General features: G+C 58.9%; 1 protein-coding gene across 2 annotated transcripts; it reads left to right on the plus strand.

Annotated features, from left to right (window-relative positions):
* The first annotated feature begins 264 nt into the window (after window positions 1–264).
* On the plus strand, window positions 265–16,802 carry SNX7 (sorting nexin 7). 2 transcript variants are annotated; one of them, XM_084865379.1, is made up of 9 exons: window positions 265–418; window positions 4,231–4,413; window positions 6,361–6,471; window positions 6,993–7,157; window positions 7,613–7,811; window positions 7,937–8,136; window positions 8,361–8,447; window positions 12,943–13,095; window positions 16,412–16,802. In XM_084865379.1, exons 1-9 carry the CDS (start codon window positions 305–307, stop codon window positions 16,487–16,489), a joined length of 1,290 nt encoding a protein of 429 aa, XP_084721505.1. In that variant the 5' UTR covers window positions 265–304; the 3' UTR covers window positions 16,490–16,802. The 2 variants fall into 2 exon arrangements, with proteins under 2 accessions (XP_084721505.1, XP_084721506.1); XM_084865380.1 differs by having other exon boundaries at window positions 270–418; window positions 4,303–4,413.
* The last annotated feature ends 2,141 nt before the right edge of the window (window positions 16,803–18,943 follow it).

The raw sequence follows: 18,943 nt of genomic DNA on the forward strand, positions 1-18,943 counted from the left end.
GGCCGGCGGGGCGCGGGGCGGAGCGGGGCGGGGAGGCCGGCGGGGCGGAGCGGGGCGCGGGGCGGGGCGGAGCGGGGCGCGGGGCGGGGAGGCCGGCGGGGCGGGGAGGCCGGCGGGGCGGGGAGGCCGGCGGGGCGCGGGGCGGAGCGGGGCCGGGAGGCCGGCGGGGCGGAGCGGGGCGCGGGGCGGGGAGGCCGGCGGGGCGGGGAGGCCGGCGGGGCGCGGGGCGGAGCGGGGCGGGGAGGCCGGCGGGGCGCGGGGCGGGGAGGCCGGCGGGGCGGGCAGCGGGCGGCGGGCGCTCGGGATGGAGGACCAGCTCCCGGCGGGGGGCGCGGGCGGGGACGGCCCCTGCGCGCTGCTGCCGGCCGAGGCGCTGGCGCTGGACGGGGACGAGGACGACCTGGAGGTGTTCAGCAAGGTGAGCCCGGCCGGCCCGCGGTCCTCCTCCTCCTCCCTCCCGCCGCCGCCGCCCTGTGACCGGCCGGCCGGGCGGTGCAGGGCTGTGATCCCGCTTTGATCTCCCTCCTCCCGGCGGACTCCGGGGCCGCGGCCAAACCCAGGCGGCGCCCGCTCCCCGCCCCGCGCCTGGGTTTCGGGGCGGCCGCCCGGCCCGGGAGGGGCTGGAGTCCAGAGGAGGGACTTTGATTTCCCGTCCCGGTGCGGCTGCGGGGCTGGGGACACCGAGGTGCCTGCCTCTCAGGTCCCGGGAGAGGCGCCGGGCGCCCCCTCTGCGGGGCGGGGCGGGGAGCTCCCTGGGACCCCGGGACCCCAGCACCAGCTGCCCCCTCCCCGCCCCCGCCCCCGCTTCTGTCCGCCGGGCATCCGGGCCGGCCCTCCAGCCTGTGGAGTGGGCGGAGAGCGCTGCTCGGTTCACGGCAGACAGAGTGTGTGGACTGTGGATACAGTTGCTATTTGTAAAGAAAAATGCCTTTCTTGGTGGGAGGCGGGAGGCGGGAGGGAGGGGCGTTGACTGTCACCCCAGCTCCTCACCTGGCTGCCCAGGTGAGAACAGAAGACAGGCTGTATTCATGGCCCAGACGCCTGGGAGGAGCGGAGGGTACCTGGGGGGTTAGGCAAAGCCACACATGTGACCAGAGCTTCATTGTGGGAGAGCCACGGAGGGAGAAGGTGCCCAGGGAGACTCAGACCCAAAGAGGAGGAAAACGTGGGGGAACACATACAGGCAGGCCGGGCCGCGGCCCTGTGCCTTTCCCACGAGTTCCCCTCGTTTCACCAGGGGGTCCATGAAGGTCCCCTCGCAGCACAGAGTGAACCTGCCTCCACGTCCCCCACGCCCTCTCTGTCCAGTGAGGGGCAGCTGGCCGGCCTGGGAGGGTACGGTGAGCCTAGGACTGTCTCCAAGGCTCCACAGGGCACGTGGCCGGCCAGGGAGGGGCCGAGGGTGGGAGTGGCCCCGCCGTATCACCCGGGATCCTTCTAAACGTGTCACATGACTTCTCGTCCCAGATTCCGAGCGCCCCAGCCCTCTCGAGGCTCTCCCCGTAGGCAGAGGCGGATCTCAGGCGAAGCTGATGGGGCTGGAGCTCCCGGTGTGGGGCAGCAGGGCCGGGAACCGTGGGCCGTTACCGGGGCTGTGGGCGGTGTGGGTGGGAAAGCGGTGCAGCCGGGCCGTCCTGTGGGTCCTGTGTGTATTGTAGGTCCGGTTCCTAACCCCCCCCCCCCCCAGCCTTACAGCGGGCTCAGCGTTCTGGGGAAAGGGCTGCACGGAGGTGATTAAGGAGCCCGTGGACGAAAGGTAGTTTGGAAAGACATCGGGGGTCAGAGGAGCTTCCGCTGAGGGAGCTAGAAGACTCTCCTCCTTGACCAAGGACCGGTGCTTTGATTAAACACAATTTGTCCCGAGGCGAGGTGGAGACATACACTTCAAAGGGTACGGTGTCCAAGGGTTTGCAGAGATTGTCCGTTTCGGGAATAGCCTACAGTTTGGCCAGCAGGAGGCCATGCAGTGCCCTGAGCTGGCTGGCAGTTAGCAATCCTATTCAGGTTTGGGGGAAGTGCCTTAGCCGTTTCCAACAGGCAAACTCCCTGTGACTCCACCCTGCCGAGCTCCCCAAGCTTACCAACTTTTTGGTAAAACTCTTGTAATTATCACACGCTGGAATTGCATGGACTGGGGTGGCATTGGTTCACGAAACCAGCCAGGGTTCAAGTGGCATCTGACCTCCTGCCACAGCCTGGAGGGACCTGGAGAGCCTGTGCCGAGCGCAGTCAGCCAGCCAGACAGACAAGCACCCTGTGAGCTTCACGTCTGAGTGGAGCCTAGTGAGCAAACTGAACTGACGGACGGAATAGGAGCAGACTCCTGGGTGCGGAGACCAGCCTGGCAGCGGCGGAGGGGAGGGGGTGCTGGGGTTGGGTGAACAGGGGGCAGGATTAGGAAAAAAGGAGCAGGTGCATTTCTGAGTGCCCTCTCCTTCCATCGCCTGCAGCTGTCGGGGCCTGATCTCCAAGGCACCCGGCTGCGCAGAGGTTTCTTCATGCTAGCCGACATTTGTTCCCCACCTAATGCTGTCCTCGTACTTCTGCATCTTCTGAAAAGGACGGGGCCTCGGCCCCATCCCTGGCCCCGCTGCTTGTGAGTGCTTCCAGCCCCCTGTCAGGCCCCCAGGAAGGTGAGGAGCCGCCTGTGGCTCTTAGGCTGCGGCACCTGGCCCCTCGGTTTAGGAAAAGACGTGCCACTGGGGAACGTCTGAGAGGGCGCCGGGGAGCATGGAGATTCGCTGCCCGTTTATGCTAAGGTGACCAGACGTCCCGCTTTTGGCGGGACAGTCCCGATTTTTAACAATCTGTCCCGCGTCCTGCAGCGTTTTAAAACGGTCCCGATTTTTGGAAAGAAGGTTGGGTGTGGTGGGGATACACCTACAGCCGCCCGGACGGACTGAGTGGAAATGATGGGAAACTTTGGGAGTCCAAGGAGGGCCGTGAAGGCACAGGCAGGAGGCGGTGCTTCCGGGCTGCGGGAGTGTGTCTTGGAGGCTGTGTGTGTGTGTGTGTGTGTGTGTGTGAGGGGGTGTCTCTGCTCCCGTGACTCATCCCTCATAGGCCTCCTGGCTGCTGAGGGCGACAGGGAGGGGCCTGCTGGCGTTCCTCCCCCAGGGTGAGTTCCAGGTCCCATAAATGCGCCCGGAGTGGGGGCGTGGCTGGTCTCGGGCCTCCCCTGGAAGTTGGGGGAGAGGGGGGCCCAGCCGGCCTCAGAGGGGCAGGCGGACGGGCTGCATTCCCCGCGGGGCTGGGTGTGCAGAGGCAGGACCACATCATACTTTCCAGCCCGGGAGCTCTGAGTAATGGCCGCCCCTGCTGAGTCATCCCTGAAGCCACAGGCGGCGGGGGTTCCCTCACGTCCGTGGGATCCCCGTCCAGGGCAGGAAACCCCTCCCATGATTTGGCGTCCGTGGCTTTGAGTGTCTCTGGCACGTAGCTGCGCATGTCACATGCATGTTACATGTATGAAGGAGCCCTGCCCGCCTTTCAGCCTCCACATTTCACTTGTTCTTTCCTTGTTCTTGCTTCCACATGCAGCCACCTGCACCGAGCTGGTTACAAACATTCGTGAGTGAGTGAGTGTGTGTGTGTGTGTCTGTCTGTCTGTCTGTCTGAGGATAAGAGAAAAGGCCCCATAAGAAACGCAGTGCGGGAACCCAGTGAATTACACACACACACACACACACACACACACACACCCGGCAGAGGTCAGGGCGGCTGTTTGTGTCTGATTCCACGAGAAAGCTGCGCAAAGAGAATCCAGGCGCCATTTCCAGCCGTCAGCATATATCCTGTTCCTTTTAATGGCTCCTGCCTCTCTAACGATCGTTGGAATGTTAAAGGGCTCTCAGTGCCGCCGGGTCGGGACTTGGGTCCGAGGCTCCGGGCTCTCGGTCACCAGGGGCCTCATGTCCTCGCGCCGGGTCCTCTCCGGGCGGCTCCCCCGGCCGAGGCCCCGCACCGCCCGGCAGCCAGCCTCCAGCTCCCGAAAACGGCAGCTTCGCTCGGTCTCTTCCAGGCTCAGGCCTCTGGGTCCGGCTTTGTTTGTTTTTATCTGTGTCATTGCTGACGTCCGTGGGGTCCTGAGCGGCGCCGAGACGGAAACCTGCGTCCCAGGGCCCGCTGCCCCGGGCAGGCCGCCCCTCCGTCCTCCGGGTCTCAGGACAGCGGGGACCGGGACGGAGGCTCCGCTCCCCCCGCAGAGGCTGACGCCCGGTTCCTCCCCAGGATGCCTCCCTGATGGACACGAACTCTCTGAGCCCCACCATGCCCACGTCCCCCTTGTCGATGATCAACCAGGTCAAGTTCGAGGACGAGCCGGACCTGAAGGATCTCTTCGTCACGGTGGACGACCCCGAGAGCCACGTCACCACCCTGGAGACCTTCGTCACCTACAGGGTGGCCACCCAGGTGCGTGCGGGCGGCGGCCCCGCGGGCGGCTGTGCCCGGACCCGGGACATGCCGCCCGCTCACCGGGAACCCGCAGCGTCTCGGCTGAATCTATCCGGTTTTGTTTGTTTATTTTTAAAACCATTTTGTGTAAGATACTGCATTTTGGGGTGTAGATCGCCTGAGTCCGTTCGTCCTGAACTCCCAGGTGCCCAGGTTTGATGGGGAGACGTGGAAACGAAGCATTTACAGAACAGCTCCCAGGGGGACTGGTAGTGAACCTGTGCATATGTGCTGGTTACACAGAGCTGTTCAATAAGTAGATAGAGATATATTTTTTAAAACATGTTTGTTTATTTATTTTTTTATTTATTTTTTAGGGGGGGGGGGAGGAAAGGGGTAGAGAGATAGAAACATCAATGATGAGAGAGAATCATCGATCGGCTGCCCCCTGAATGCCCTCTACTGGGGATCAAGCCCACAACCCAGGCTTGTTCCCTGACCGGGAATCGAACCCGTGACCTCCTGGTTCATAGGTCGATGATCAACCGCTGAGCCACGCCTGCCAGGCTTCAGTAAACATATTTTAACGAGTGACTCTAAACTATGTTTTGTGTGCATATGTGTGTTCACGTGTATATATTTGCATATATATGTCCACATATCAACTCATGTGTATTGTTAAACTGCCTCGACTAGATCTAGTTTTCCTATTTTTAGCATTTCTATAACCTGTCCTTTTTTGCATAATAGCTAAGATTTTGTAGTGTTCTGTGAGCATTTAGTTCTTTAGATTTCTGCATCTCACTTATCCTCTTTCACTGAAAGGGGAATGTTTTCCTGAGCTGCATTGGGAGGTATTCCAAACATGCATTTTAAAAGATTAAAATCTTGGAAAGTATAGCTTAGGGGAGCCTTATTTCACGGCAATTACGGTTGCTCAGCTCTTGCACGGCTCGATCCTACAATTGTGCTTATCTGCGGGGTGGAGTGTGGCACATGCATGCCACGTGCTATTCTGTTCTTCAGAAAAATCTCAACCTTCCCAGGACTGACTGTGATTTTTAAGAAATATATATATTTTATTGATTTTTTACAGAGAGGAAGGGAGAGGGATAGAGAGTTAGAAACATCGATCAGCTGCCTCCTGCACACCTACTTCTGGGGATGTGCCTGCAACCAAGATACATGCCCTTGACCGGAATCGAACCTGGGACCCCTCAGTCCGCAGGCCGATGCTCTATCCACTGAGCCACACCGGTTAGGGCGTGTGATTTTTAATATGCACAAATGCAGCTACATAGGACCCTGGTGGGAACGGCTGTTTTCCTGAGGGGCGCATGAGTGAGGAGGTCTGCTGTTGTGTTTGGCTCGGCATTCGGCCGTGGAAGGGAGGTCGGCGTTACACCCGGCCGGCGTAGCGTTATGGTTTGCTGAGAAGAGACGTTTGAAGGGATTTGCTTAGCCTTTAGGAGCTCAGCATAGACCTCAAAATAGAATTCCTTGGGAAGGACGGGAGGGTTGTGTCTCCACATCAAGTCTCCTTTAATGACACGTTTGAAGCAGCGGGTAAACCACCCCGTCAGATGCCGGAATGTTCGCAGACCAAACGGGGGGTTGGAGCACATTCGGGGAAGCGTTGTTCCTGGGTTGTGTTCGGTTCCCTCCCACAGGGCACCCCGATCTCCTGAGGTGAGGCCCGTGTGTCAGCCTCAGACCCGTGGGTCAGCCTCAGTGCGGGGCGCAGGCTCCTGCGGTGGCTGCGTCCGGGGGCGGGGGCTCTCCCCCAGACTCCCCCCCCCCCCCCCCCCCCCGTGCGGGTCTCAAACCCGAGCCTGGGGTTTGCTTCCTGCGGGGCCCGCCGAGCGGCTGCGCTCCCTGCTCCGCACAGACTGCCCGAGGCCGCCGACCCCGGGGTCCGAGCCGCCCCGGCCCGTCCGGCATCACCTTCCGCCGCTCCCTCCGCAGACGTCCCGCGGGGAGTTCGACTCCAGCGAGTTCGCGGTGCGGCGGCGGTACCAGGACTTCCTGTGGCTGAAGGGGAGGCTGGAGGAGGCCCACCCCACGCTGATCGTCCCGGTACGTCCGCCCCGCCTTCCCCACCACGGCCGCCACCCTGTCCGGGAACCGAACCCCAGGCCTTTCCGTTCGGGGAGTCCATTCTTCTGGGAACATCCGCTCTACACGTTTCCCCCTAACTCCTGATTTGCTTTTTATTCTTTAATATTTTTGAATTGATCTTAGAGAGGGAGGGGGAGAGAGAGAAGCATCATCATAGATGAGAGTCATGGGCCGGCTGCGTCCTGCATGCCCCCCCCACCCCCCCGAACCCGGGCCTGTGCCCGGACCAGGAACGGAAAACCCTGACCTCCCGGTTCCCAGGTGAGACGCTCACCACTGAGCCCCACAGGCCGGGCCCCCTTTGCTGTTCTGTCTCGCGCTGACGCTTTGTCGTGTTTGGACCTAGCGTGTGCACTTGTAACGTGTCTTCACGTGAAGTGCAGGCATGTTCCCGTAGCCCGTAAAAACAGCACATGTGGCGGTTCCCTGCCCCCGCCGCTGAGCGGGCGCCGGGCTCACGGCGGGGCTGTTGGCCGCAGCCGCTGCCGGAGAAGTTCGTGGTGAAGGGCATGGTGGAGCGCTTCAACGACGGCTTCATCGAGACGCGCCGGCGGGCCCTGAGCACCTTCCTGACCCGGATCGCCGACCACCCGACCCTCACCTTCAGCGAGGACTTCAAAGTCTTCCTCACCGCGCCCGACGGGGTAACACCCCGGACCCACGCCCCCGCCCCCTCCCTCCCGGGCAGAGGCCGTCCCCTCCCGCATTGGCCTAATGGATAAGCCAGGCAGCAGGGCCCTGGAGTTAAGAAGGATTTTTTTTAAAGTTATATATATATATAGATTTATAGATTTCAGAGAGGGAGAGAGAGAGATGGAAACATCCGTGATGGGAGAGAATCATGGGTCGGCTGCCTCCTGCACACCTCCCACGGGGGATAGAGTCCGCCAAAGGGTCTGTGCCCTTGACCGGAACCGAACGTGGCACCCTTTAGCCCGTAGGCCGGCGCTCTATCCACTGAGCCACACCAGCCGGGGCTGAAGAAGGGTTTTTGGACACGGGAGGGACAGCCTTCAAGGGTAGCCCCGTGTCAGGTCTCCATCCAAACGCCCCTCCCTCCCTCCACCGTGTGGACGCCCCCCCCCTCCCCCTTTCCCAGGAGCTGTCGGCGCACAAGAAGCATGGCCCGGGGCTGCTGAGCAAGGTGGGCCAGACGGTCCGGGCCGCCGCCCTGGCCCTGCGGGGCGGCCCCGCACGCCCCGAGGAGTTCGAGGCGATGAGCGGCTTCATCGAGGCCTTCAGCCAGAAGATGGCGCTCCTCGACAAGGTCTCCCAGCGGATCTGCAAGGAGGAGCGAGGTACATGGCCTGCGTGGCCGCCGAGCGCCTGCAGAGCCGGACGGGGATGCGCTTCCGTCCTGCCGTCCGTCCGCGGGGACCGCCCGCCTTCCGTGCACCGAAGGGGTCTGTGTGTTTGCTTTCAGAGTACGTGGACGAGATGAAGGAGCTCGGCCCCATCCACGGCCTGTGGGCGGAGCTGGAGGAGGACCTGGCGGACACGCTGGGCGGCGTGGCCAGCTGCCTGGACCGGTGTTGCCAGGCCACCGAGCAGCGCCTGCGCGGCCTGGCCGAGGCCCTGCTGCCCGTCGTGCACGAGTACGTGCTCTACGGCGAGATGCTGACGGTGAGGGCCCCGCCGGGCGCACCCCGGCCTCCGTCCCCGCCCCGAGCCTGGGCCGCAGCGGCTGCGTCTGCCTTCGCCCGGCTCCCCGTCCCCGCGGACAGACGGCGTGGGCGCCCGCCGTGCGGTGATGAGCGGGAGATGCAGGCTTCGGTCCCTCTGTGCCCCCCTGCGCGGCGGCCGCCGCTACCCAACACGTCTGATGGCTCCTGTGTTTCCCCGCGCAGGGCGTCATGAAGCGGAGGGACCACATCCAGGCGGAGCTGGAGTCCAAGGCGGAAGCGCTGACCTACAGGAAGGCGGACACGGAGCTGGTGAGCTCGCACGTTCCGCCCTGGGATGGGTCGCCTGCGACTTGTCCCGGGGGCCGAGAGGGCTGTTACCGCTTGGTTTGCGTGTTCGGCCACAGGCACTGCCACTTCTCCCCATGTTTCTGTCCCTCCTGCCGAGTTCTCTAGGACAGAGACTTGGTTAGTGTGTGTGTGTGTGTGTGTGTGTGTGTACACACATATATGAGTGTTGAGGACACGAGTGGCAGGTGCATGGGGGTGTCCGTGGAACCCCAGGAATCCGTAGGGTTTAACCCCCATCCTGCCTGCGTCAGAGGGTCCCTCACTGGAATCATTTTCGTACCTAAGAGAGGCTGTCCTTCCTGTTTCTCACAGCCTCCCCCTCTCTCTCTCCTTGTCTGATCGGAACCCCTCGGGGCAGGGAGCTTTTATTTTCCCCCGGGCGGCTCTCAGCCCGCGTGGCGCGGGCACCGCGGTCACTCAGCGGGCATTTCGTGGGGGGCTGTCCGAGAACCGCGGGGAGACGTTGGCACCTGGAACCCTGGAGCCTCCACAGGGCAGAACCCTGAGATGTGACTAGGGGGACGGCGAGCTGTCCTCTGCCTGCGGGCGGGCTTCTCTCTGGGCTGAGGGTGTTTTCCAAAGTCCAGTTCTTTACCCCGAACCGGTGTGAGGCGCGGCGGGCTGCGTGGGCACTGGGGGAGAGAGGAGCACAGGAGAGCAGAGCATCTAAGCCAGGCTGGACCCTTCCATTCAGCCAGGGGTGTGTGTGTGTGTGTGTGCACGTGTGTGTTTAAAGAGTCCAGTAGAAGGAACAAGAAGGGGGACACGTGTTCCGAAATAGCATTCTTGTCTTTTGAACTGTAGAATTCTTTTATTCGTTAAACAATTTTAAAATATATTGATATTAGCGACGAGGTGCAATGTTGCGTGGACCAAACCCTAGAGAAGGGGCGTTAGCATTCAGGAGCAGAGCACAGCTTAGGGCCACCCGTCTGTTCAGAAGGAGGAGGCGCCGGGATCCTTCCCTTCCCGGAGTCCCCGGAGAAAGCCCGCCACGTCCGGCTCAGCTCTCCCGCCTCACCTAAAATAGCCACTTCCCCCCCCATTTGACTTGCGAATAGTTTGTCTTTTTCCTATAAAAGTTTCCTTGACATCTCATTATAACCTACTGATTCCTCTGTATTTCTGACCCATTTTTGTGTTTGCCAGGGCTAGCATAAAGGTTTTTGTTTTCTCCTGGCCAGCTGCTCTGTTGAGAGAGTGGAGAAATTTGCAGCGTTCATTGTCTGCATGACATTCCTAAGATGCTTTTAATGAACTAAGATGTGAAGCAGAGAGATGGGAGCAGTGCTGGGGCCATCGGGGGGCCTGCCTGGCGTACAGGCGCATTGAGGGGTTGGGGCGGCGGCCTCTGGCACGGACCCCGCTGCAGAAGCCCCCGCTGGGAGGGCACTTTCGGGGGAGCCCCCAGAGGAAGCTGGCAGCATTGGTCCCAGCACAACGGAAAGGAAGTTGCTTAGAAAGATGCAGGATGGCATCGCCATGGAAACGCACCCGTGTGAGGTCCTTTGGAAGGAGCCATCCTTTGCAGTCGCCATGGCGACCCTGGCAGAGAACTGAATAGAGCCACCCAGCCCGGGTGCTCACCATGGCAACTCAAGCAGGGCCCTTTCGAGCCCACCCCGGGGCCGTCTCTATGGCGACCCCGCCGAGCTGCCTCCAGAGCTCATCCCAGGCCCCCGAGGGTGGGACCCCCACTCGAACCCGGCTCAGGGCTCCGCGTGAGGAGGTCACTCACACGCAGCCCTCCCCGGACGGGCGGACCAGGGGCGCTGTCGCTACTGGTGGAGAGGGAGCCCCGATGGGAGAGCCAGGTGGGCGGGGAGGGGCCCCTGGAGACACACATGTGGGGGTGCTTAAGACAGGCGGCATTTACAGCAGTGAGACTTGTCGAGGTCACTGGAGGGAGACTGAAGGCCCCTGACCGCACCGGGCACTTCCCGGCACGGAGGGCCCGGCCAGGGAGCCTGATGCAAAGGAAGGCAATTGTCGCTTCGGCTGCTGGGGGACCCGACCGGCAAGATGAGCCGAACGTGAGGGTCATTCGACTTCTGCACCCACTTCTCCTGGGAGGCCTCTCTGCAAACAGCGGGCCTGGGATATATGCAGGCCTGGGACACGGGCAGGCGGGGGACACGGGCGGGTCTGGGACATGTACAGGCCTGGGACACGGGCAGGTGGGGGACACGGGCGGGCCTGGGACATGTGCAGGCCTGGGACACGGGCGGGTCTGGGACACGGGCAGGCCTGGGACACGGGCGGGCCGGGGACACGGGCGGGCAGTAACATGTCCCAGAGAAGCGGGGGGCTGTGTGATGAGCCCCGTGAAGAAGGTGCGGCACTGCGGATCAGAGCCGGGATCCGAGGTGGAGAGGAAGGGCAGCGGTGGCCCCGAGGGGGCGGGAGGGGGGGTGCGGCGCCGTGGTCTCTGCCGTTGGGTAGGAGTTCTCCGGGCAGAGCTGTGTGAAGGCGCTCATTCCCTCACCGCCTCCCCGTCAGAGGGGCCTCCGTGGTGCAGATGCTGCGGCCGCTCCCGGTGTTATTTTTACTTCTGAAAGGACGATTGATGGTGTGCCACTCAAGGCAGCATTCAGCTTAAATGCATATGAACGCCCCTGACATTCAGCATCCTGTGCACAGGATCCGCGAGGCGGGTCTGGAGCCGTGCCGTCGCTGTTGGGCAGGGTGTGGATGTGAGTGAAAAGCAGATTTGCATTTCCATAAGACCCGGGCCTGGGGTGCGGGAGCCGCACTCAGTAGCTGCAAACACGCGGGTTTGTTCTCCCGGTCCCTGCTCGGGTGGCGCTCTGTGAGCCAGTGTTCCGCTCTTGTCTTCAAACCGCGGTGGCTCGTCCTCTGACGCCTCGACAGTCCCCTGCCCGGCAGCTCCGCCTGCTCGCTGAGCGCCAAAGAAATGATAATATTGACAGAGCGTGCGTGTGCGTGTTTGTGTGTGTGTGTGTGTGTGTGCATATGTGCATGCAGGGAGGGGGGGCAGAGGTTGCCTCTACCTGTTCCCAGATATTTTTTCTTTCCTTTCTCTCCTGACCTTTTTGCGAGTGTCCTTCTTCCAATAGGCCTCATTTCCCAGAATCGGTTCTCTCTCTGCTGCTCTTTGTCTATTTGCATCTGTGTGTGTGTCAGAGACACTGGTACACACGTGCCCAGGCGTGCACACTCACCCTGTGTGTTGATGAGAGAGGAACACCGATTGGCTGCCTCCAGCACGCCCTCTATCGGGAATGGAGCCCACCACCCTCGCCCCCCCATCCCCACCCCGGGCCTGTGCCCGGAAACCCTCTCAGTGCCAGGCCAATACTCTACCAGCCGGGTCACACTGCCAAGGCACACGATTCTCTCTCCAAGGGTTTCTCTCAAGAGGACTCCTAGAGGCAGTCTGACATGACTCCTATTCGGTCTCATGTATTGGGGCCGCCCCCTGTGTGCAGAGGACTCAAAGGAAAGCATGTCCTAAAAGGGGGCCCCAGTGTTAGAGGGAGTCACGGGGACCCTCTGTCTGAGGGATGCTCAAGGCGTCGGGTCCTGGCTGGAGAGGGGACGTGTCCATGGCACCTGTGGTGTTTCTGCTCCCTTGTTACATGGCGTGTGTCACCGCCTACCTTCCACTTCGAGCTCAGAGTCCCCGTGGGTGGGGGGGAGGGGAAGGGGGGGTGCCTTTGGCGAGGAAGGTGCTGCTCGGTGACCCCATGGCTGCCTCGGCCTGTCTAACCGGAGCCTCCTCTCTGCACCCCTCTCCCCGCGCTCAGATCAGCAAACAGCAGCGGTCCTCGCTGAGGGCCTCAGCCGCCTGCGGTGTGATTGCTCTGTGAGGGGGCGGGGGCGGGGGCGGAGGGGGGGCTGTCAGATCTGAGTCGGCTATTGTCTCCTGGCAGAGGCCCATGCAATCTTTTTATTTAAGCGAATTGTTTTCAAGAACGTTTCCGCGTTCTGGCTCTCCTGATTATGAAGAGATGTTTAGCGCTTGAATAAATAGGGTGGTTGATTTTATTCCATAAAAGGAAATAACAGAGAAGCCATTTCACACAAAAAACAAGGTCCCCCTCCCCCGAGTCAGAATAGCTGTGATGCTCAGATTGAATTGTTCCGTTCAGAAGCGTTGCTGCTGTGTGCCTCTGGGGTGGGGGCAGGCCCGTTTCAAGTGTCTGTGATTGTATTTATTTATTATCATTATTTATTCATGAGAGAGAGAGAGAGAGAGAGAGACATTGACTTGTTCCACGTATCGATGCCCTGACAGGGGGTTGAACCCGTAACCTTGACCTATCGCGATGTCGTCTCACTCACCAGCTGAGCTGCCTGGCGGGCCAGGCCTGTGTTTCTGTGATATTTTAAATAAAGAAAAGAAACCTTGGGAAGGCGGGAGGGAGCCAGACTGACTCGCCGCCCGGTGGCCGGGGCCCACAGACCCCCCTCTCTCTGTGTCCGTCCCGTGCAGCTCCGGGAGGAGGTCGGGAAGCTGGAGGACAGGCTGGAGTGCGCCAACACCGCGCTGAGGGCCGACTGGGAGCGCTGGAGGCAGAGCATGCGCCACGACCTCACGGCCGCCTTCGCCGCCGCGGCCGAGCGGAACGTCCGCTACTACGAGCAGGTGACTGACCGGTGGCGCCCTCTCCCCTCCGCCCCGGCCCGGCGGGGAGGGTGGGGGGGAAGCAGGTGCCACGCTCCAGGGCCTCTCAGTGGCTCGGTGCCCACGGACTGGCCAGGTGATGGGTGACGCCAAGCCCGCCGCTGAGACACGCGTGGGGATGACCAGGGAGGAGGGTGTGTTTTCTGTCATTCTCTCCCGCACAAGCCCCCGGGGGCTCACGCAGCTGAGCACACCATGCGAGGACATGCCCACGTTTCCTCTGTGTCTTTCTCCTCGTCTCTGGTTCTGGAGGATCCGGATTCCTTATGAGCACTTCATAATGCTTCCTTGTCATCTCCTCCCTCATTTCCTCTTTCTCTCCTTTGACATATTTTAATGGATTTCATAGAGGAAGAGAGAGAGATAGAAACATCAGCGATGAGAGGGGATCATTCATCAGCCACCTCCTGCACACCCTCCCCCAGGGATGGAGCCTGCCACCGGGCCTGTGCCCTGACCAGGAATCGAACCCTGACCCCCTGGCTCATAGGTCGATGCTCAACCACGGAGCCATACTGGCCAGGCTCACCCTTTCTTATGTGATAAAGGGTTTGCAAAGTGAGGAAAGAAAAGAACAATTTTCTTAGAAACGATTCGATTAGCATCACGTACCATATTGCCGTTTTGCAAGTTTAACACTTACCTCCAAGTAAATTACAGTTCTTTTTAAATTTTTAAATATTTTTATTGTGTTTTTAAAATTGATTTTAGAGAGAAAGAGAGAAGCATTGATGTGAGAGAAAAACTTTGATCGCTGCCTCCTGCAGCCCCAAATCTGGACATGTGCCCTGGCCGGGAATTGAACTGGCAACCTTTTGGGGTTTGGTATCATGTTCAACCATCTGAGCCACACCAGCCAGGTGTCAATTATAATTATAATGAGAGGCCTGGTGTACGAAATTCGTGCATTGAGGGGGGGGGGGGGGAGCATGTCCCTCAGCCCAGCCTGCACCCTCTCCAATCTGGGACCCCTCGAGGGATGTCCGACTGCCCTGAGGTCAATTTGCATATTAGGCTTTTATTATATGGTATGTGTGAACTTTATTATAACTTCAGAAAAACACCCCCAGTTAGTTTTTTCCCAGGTAACTTCTCAGTGGTTGGCAGGTCAGTCCCAGCCCTTCAGTCCAGGCTCGCTCCCTCACTGGCACACAGACTGTGCGTGGGCCTGGACCGCCCCCACCGCCTGCTGTTGTCGTTAGCTTCAGCATCTCTCAGACACGCAGGGAAGTGGGATGTTCCAGAATCGTCCCCTTCCCTTTGTGAGTTTAATCACATTCTTATGGAAATACTTCTTTTTTCATCAACGTTTGCACAGACAAAGCCCCAGTGGGGTTTGTTCCCAGTGTGATGGATGAAATACAGAACGCGCATTTGCCTCTGGACTTACTTTTATGAAGACAAATTGTCACAGCTGGTTTATAACATAAAATTTAAATACCAAAGTGATCGAGGAAAATCAGATTATGAATATAAGGCAGAGGTCTGTACCAGAAGCCAATTACTGTCGTGGCGAAATGTGCTTGGATGTGCGGATTTACCCAGCGGCGGTTGACAGCAAATATGAAGCAGGGATTTTATAAAATGAGGTCATTCCCACTTTGTCCTGTAGGATCGATAAGTAGGATGCATTTATTGAGTCTTTTCTTTTTTTTAATGAGAAGAGCAAAACAATGAAACCTCAAATCCAGTTGGACGTGAGTGAATCGTTTCAAAGTCTGCTGGTACCCAGGTAGCTGAGGACAGCCGTTCCCTGCCGCAGTGTGAGGGAGCACAGCCACAGCCATGCTGGATCAACATGGCCGTTTCCTAGTTGTTCTCAGCAGTAGCTGTTTGTGTCATTGATGCTGATGATAGAAATGATGGTGTTAGAGATGCTGATATAGTGATGCTGATGACAGATGATGATGATGACAGAGATGATGGTGTTAGAGATGCTGATGTCAGAGATGCTGATGATAGAGATGCTGATGATAGAGATGCTGAGATAGAGATGCTGATGACAGAGATGCTGATGATAGAGATACTGATGACAGAGATACTGATGACAGAGATGATGGTGTTAGAGATGCTGATATAGTGATGCTGAGATAGAGATGCTGATGACAGAGATGCTGATGATAGAGATGATGGTGTTAGAGATGCTGATATAGTGATGCTGAGACAGAGATGCTGATGTCAGAGATGCTGATGACAGAGATGCTGATGACAGATGCTGATGATAGAGATGCTGATGATAGAAATGATGGTGTTAGAGATGCTGATATAGTGATGCTGATGACAGAGATGCTGATGATAGAGATGCTGATGACAGAGATGCTGAGATAGAGATGCTGATGACAGAGATGCTGATGACAGAGATGCTGATGATAGAGATGCTTATATAGAGATGATGAGGGCATACCTCACATGATGGGCTTGCTATGAGTAAAATCGATGATGATACGATGCAGCAAAAGTACACATGGAAGAGAAATGCCCCTGGATTGGCCCTTCCTGTGAGACTCTCCATGTGAGAATGAGAAGCGGAACAAAGGAAGTCCCTGCTCTCTCTTCAGCAGACCTGGAGTGAGAGCGGGCTCACAGGACAGAGCAGTAAAGCAATGGGCCACCAGGTGGCGTGTCTAGCCAATCGGTCCTTCTGCCTCCACCCTTGTAGTTCCTGTCTTCACAGAGGCACAGGTTCACTCAGATTCTTGAGAGAGAGAGAGAAGCAATTTTTAAGAAAATGCGCAGATCTCGTCATTCTTAAGTTATTGGCATTCCTAAAATCATACGTTGGCAGACGACTCTTAGACGTTTCTAATTCTCTGTCCCTCTCCCTTTGTCTGTAAAAAATCAATAAAATATATTTTAAAAGTCAATGGAAAAATATGCTCCGATGAGATTAATAGAGTGTTTTAAAAAAAAGAATTAAAGTGTGTGGAATACGCCGAAACTGGTTTGGCTCAGTGGATAGAGCATCGGCCTGCAGACTGAAAGGTCCCAGGTTTGATTCCGGTCAAGGGCATGGACCTTAGTTGCAGGCACATCTCCAGTAGCAGGCGTGCAAGAGGCAGCTGACGGATGATTCTCTCTCATTGATGTTTCTAACTCTGTATCCCTCTCTCTTCCTCTCTGTAAAAAATCAATAAAATATAGTTTAAAAAATAAAATAAAATAAAATAAAATGTGTGGAACAGGACAGGGGTCTGGTAAGCTGTGGGAGAGGGTGGGGCTGTGGGCGGGTGAATGCTGACTGGAGCCACTGCTCACTCCCTGTGTGTTCCCTCCGCAGTGCCTTGCCACGTGGGAATCCTTCCTGGCCGCACAGAGCGACCTCTACGCCAAAGAGCCCCCTGAGGACAAGCCTTAGTGCCGCGGCCGCCGGCCTCGGTGGCCCCGGAGAGACCCACCGCCTGGCCGAGCGGTTCCCTCGGGATGGCCGTGTCCAGCGGGGGACAGAGAGCGCTCCCTTCGGTCTGGGACGCCGGCGGGCGGGCGGGAGCTGGGAGCTCAGATCGCTGGCGTGGAGCGGGGTGTACGTGTACCGCCCAGTTTCCATTCCGTTCTTATGTTGGTGTGCCCACCGTCCGTGAGATGGAGAATGCTTTGAGTATTTGTCCGTGGAACGTGTCATTCTAAATATATTGTAAAGACGCAATTTTAATAAAACATTTGATACAAAAGGACGGGCTGTGGCGTGTTCTTTTTCTGCGGAACCGGAAGGAGGTTCTAATGTGAATTCAGCGGACAGTCACCTTGACCTCATCCCAGCTTCCGGGAGTTCGCTTCTACCTGAAGTATCGATTCCAAGGTCGGGTGGCCATCGCTTTTAGGTGCTCTATCGGGACCATCTGAGACGGTCACGTCTTCTGAAACCCTTGGCCTGAACTGTCGCCATCCATGCATCCCCTCGGTGCTAAGGCGCTGACTGCACAGACACTCCCCTGCTGACAGGTGCCCGCCCGCCGTCTGGGCGGCTGGAAGCAGTGATGGTCAGTTACAGAAGGGCTGCCAGCCCTCAGGAGCTTCAAGGCCCATGAGGAGACAGACATCGCACACAGACAGCAAGACATCTCCATGGGGGCCTGCCTGGGTCCCTAGGGTCGCCATAAGAAAGTCCCCCTCAGGACAGCAGGGAAGGGCAGTTAGGGGTGAACAGGTCACCAGGGGAGAGCAGTTAGGGAAGATCAGGTGGGCAGGGAAGAACAGTTGAAGGCGACCAAGCCGACAGTGGAAGGCAGTTGAGTGGGACCGGGTATGCAAGGGAGGGTAGTTGGGGGGGGGGGTGCAGGCTTATAGGGGAGGGCAGTTGGGGACTACCAGGCCTTCAGGGGAGGGCAGTTGGGAGGACCCAGGGCTGCAGGGGAGGCAGCTGGGGGGCCCGGGGCTGCAGGAGAAGGCCGTTGGGAGGGGGGGACCAGGTCTGCAGGGGAGGGCAGTTGTGAGTGACCAGGCTGGCAGGGGAGGGTATTTTGGGGTGACTTGGCTGGCAGGGAGGGCAGTTGGGGGCGATTGGGCCGGCAGGGGAGCAGTTAGGCATCAATCAGGCTGATAGGTGAGTGGTTCAGGGGTGATCCCGCTGGCAGGCAGAAGCAGTTATGGGCAATCAGGCAGGCAGACATGCAAGCAGTTGGGAGCCTGCAGTCCTGGATTGGAAGAGGGATGTCTGACTATGGGTTCATCAGCCTAAACGCCGGAGGGGTCCCCGTTTGGAGAGGGTGCAGGCTGGGCTGAGGGTGCGCCAGGCCACTAGTTTCATTATCATCTGCCTGCATTTCGTTGGAGACAGCTCTTGGGGGAAACTCAGTCCAACCACAAATATATCGGGGAGTCAGGGGGCTAAGATAGGGGTGCAATTTTTATTCTCTCTCTGCTCAGTCTTGGCTGCGGGCTGCCAGGGACCTGGAGCTCCCCGAGCAGACGCTGCCCTTTGAGCGTGTTTGACCAGGAGATGCCCTGGTCCGGAGAACGTGCCGTCCGCCCGAGCTGGTTTGACTGTGTTTGAGGTTGTATCTTGTAAACTGCTCTGAAAACGGCCACTTTATCCAAAACCGCCAACATCTGCACTGAAGGTACGCCCTCCCCATGGAGCCCACAGGCACCGGGCGGCGGATGGAGTGTCTCCCCCACCAGCCGGGTAGCTGGACCCTCTGCTCTTAAAGGGCCGGGAGCCGCCATCCCAGAGGGCGCGTGGACACGCCTGTGTCAGGAATGAACGAGAAGGGAGCTTCCCTGGTGCCAGGCAGCTGTGTCGCCGGCGGGGTGACGAGCACAGATGGATGTCTCCTGTAGGGCAGTGGGAGGAGGAAACCGGAAAACAGCGCCCACGGGCGCCCACAGAGCTTGGGGTCCCGTCATCGCTCCCACCTGCGTGACGTTCTGCCCCGGCTGCTAAGGGACCCGGTGGATAGACAGCGCGTCACCTGTTTCGTGAGGCCTCGGGGCTCAGGAAGGGTTTGGCGGCTGGTGTTTCAGGCCAAAACCACAGCGGGGTCTCCTGGGGTCACTGGTTCACACTGCACACCAGGCAGTGGGTGTACGTGGCCGCTCTGGCCACTAGGAGGAGCTGCAGGCCGCTCCATCCACCCACCGCACATCACCCAGGACCCTGCTCACCTGCAGCAGCCAAAGACTTCAAGTGCCAGCGTCCTAAAGCGCTGGCATCGGCCCGGCCAGGGTGGCTCAGTGGAAATACAGGTCCTCCCATGAAGGTCTGGGCCCTGAATGGAGGTCTGATATCTAGACCGAGATCTGAGCCTTGGGGGTTGGTCTAGTATTTTTTTAGAATCTTTCCAAAAATCGGGACTTTTTTAAAACGCCGCAG

This window comes from Pipistrellus hanaki, assembly GCF_964339955.1.
Source record: "Pipistrellus hanaki genome assembly, chromosome: 18".
In the NCBI taxonomy this organism is placed as follows: domain Eukaryota; kingdom Metazoa; phylum Chordata; class Mammalia; order Chiroptera; family Vespertilionidae; genus Pipistrellus; species Pipistrellus hanaki.

Coding starts and splice junctions, on each gene's coding strand:
- SNX7 (XM_084865379.1), top strand. CDS start 305: ATGGAGGACCAGCTCCCGGCGGGGGGCGCGGGCGGGGACGGCCCCTGC. Junction 4,414..6,360: donor CCTACAGGGTGGCCACCCAG/GTGCGTGCGGGC, acceptor CTCCCTCCGCAG/ACGTCCCGCGGGGAGTTCGA. Junction 7,812..7,936: donor GATCTGCAAGGAGGAGCGAG/GTACATGGCCTG, acceptor GTTTGCTTTCAG/AGTACGTGGACGAGATGAAG.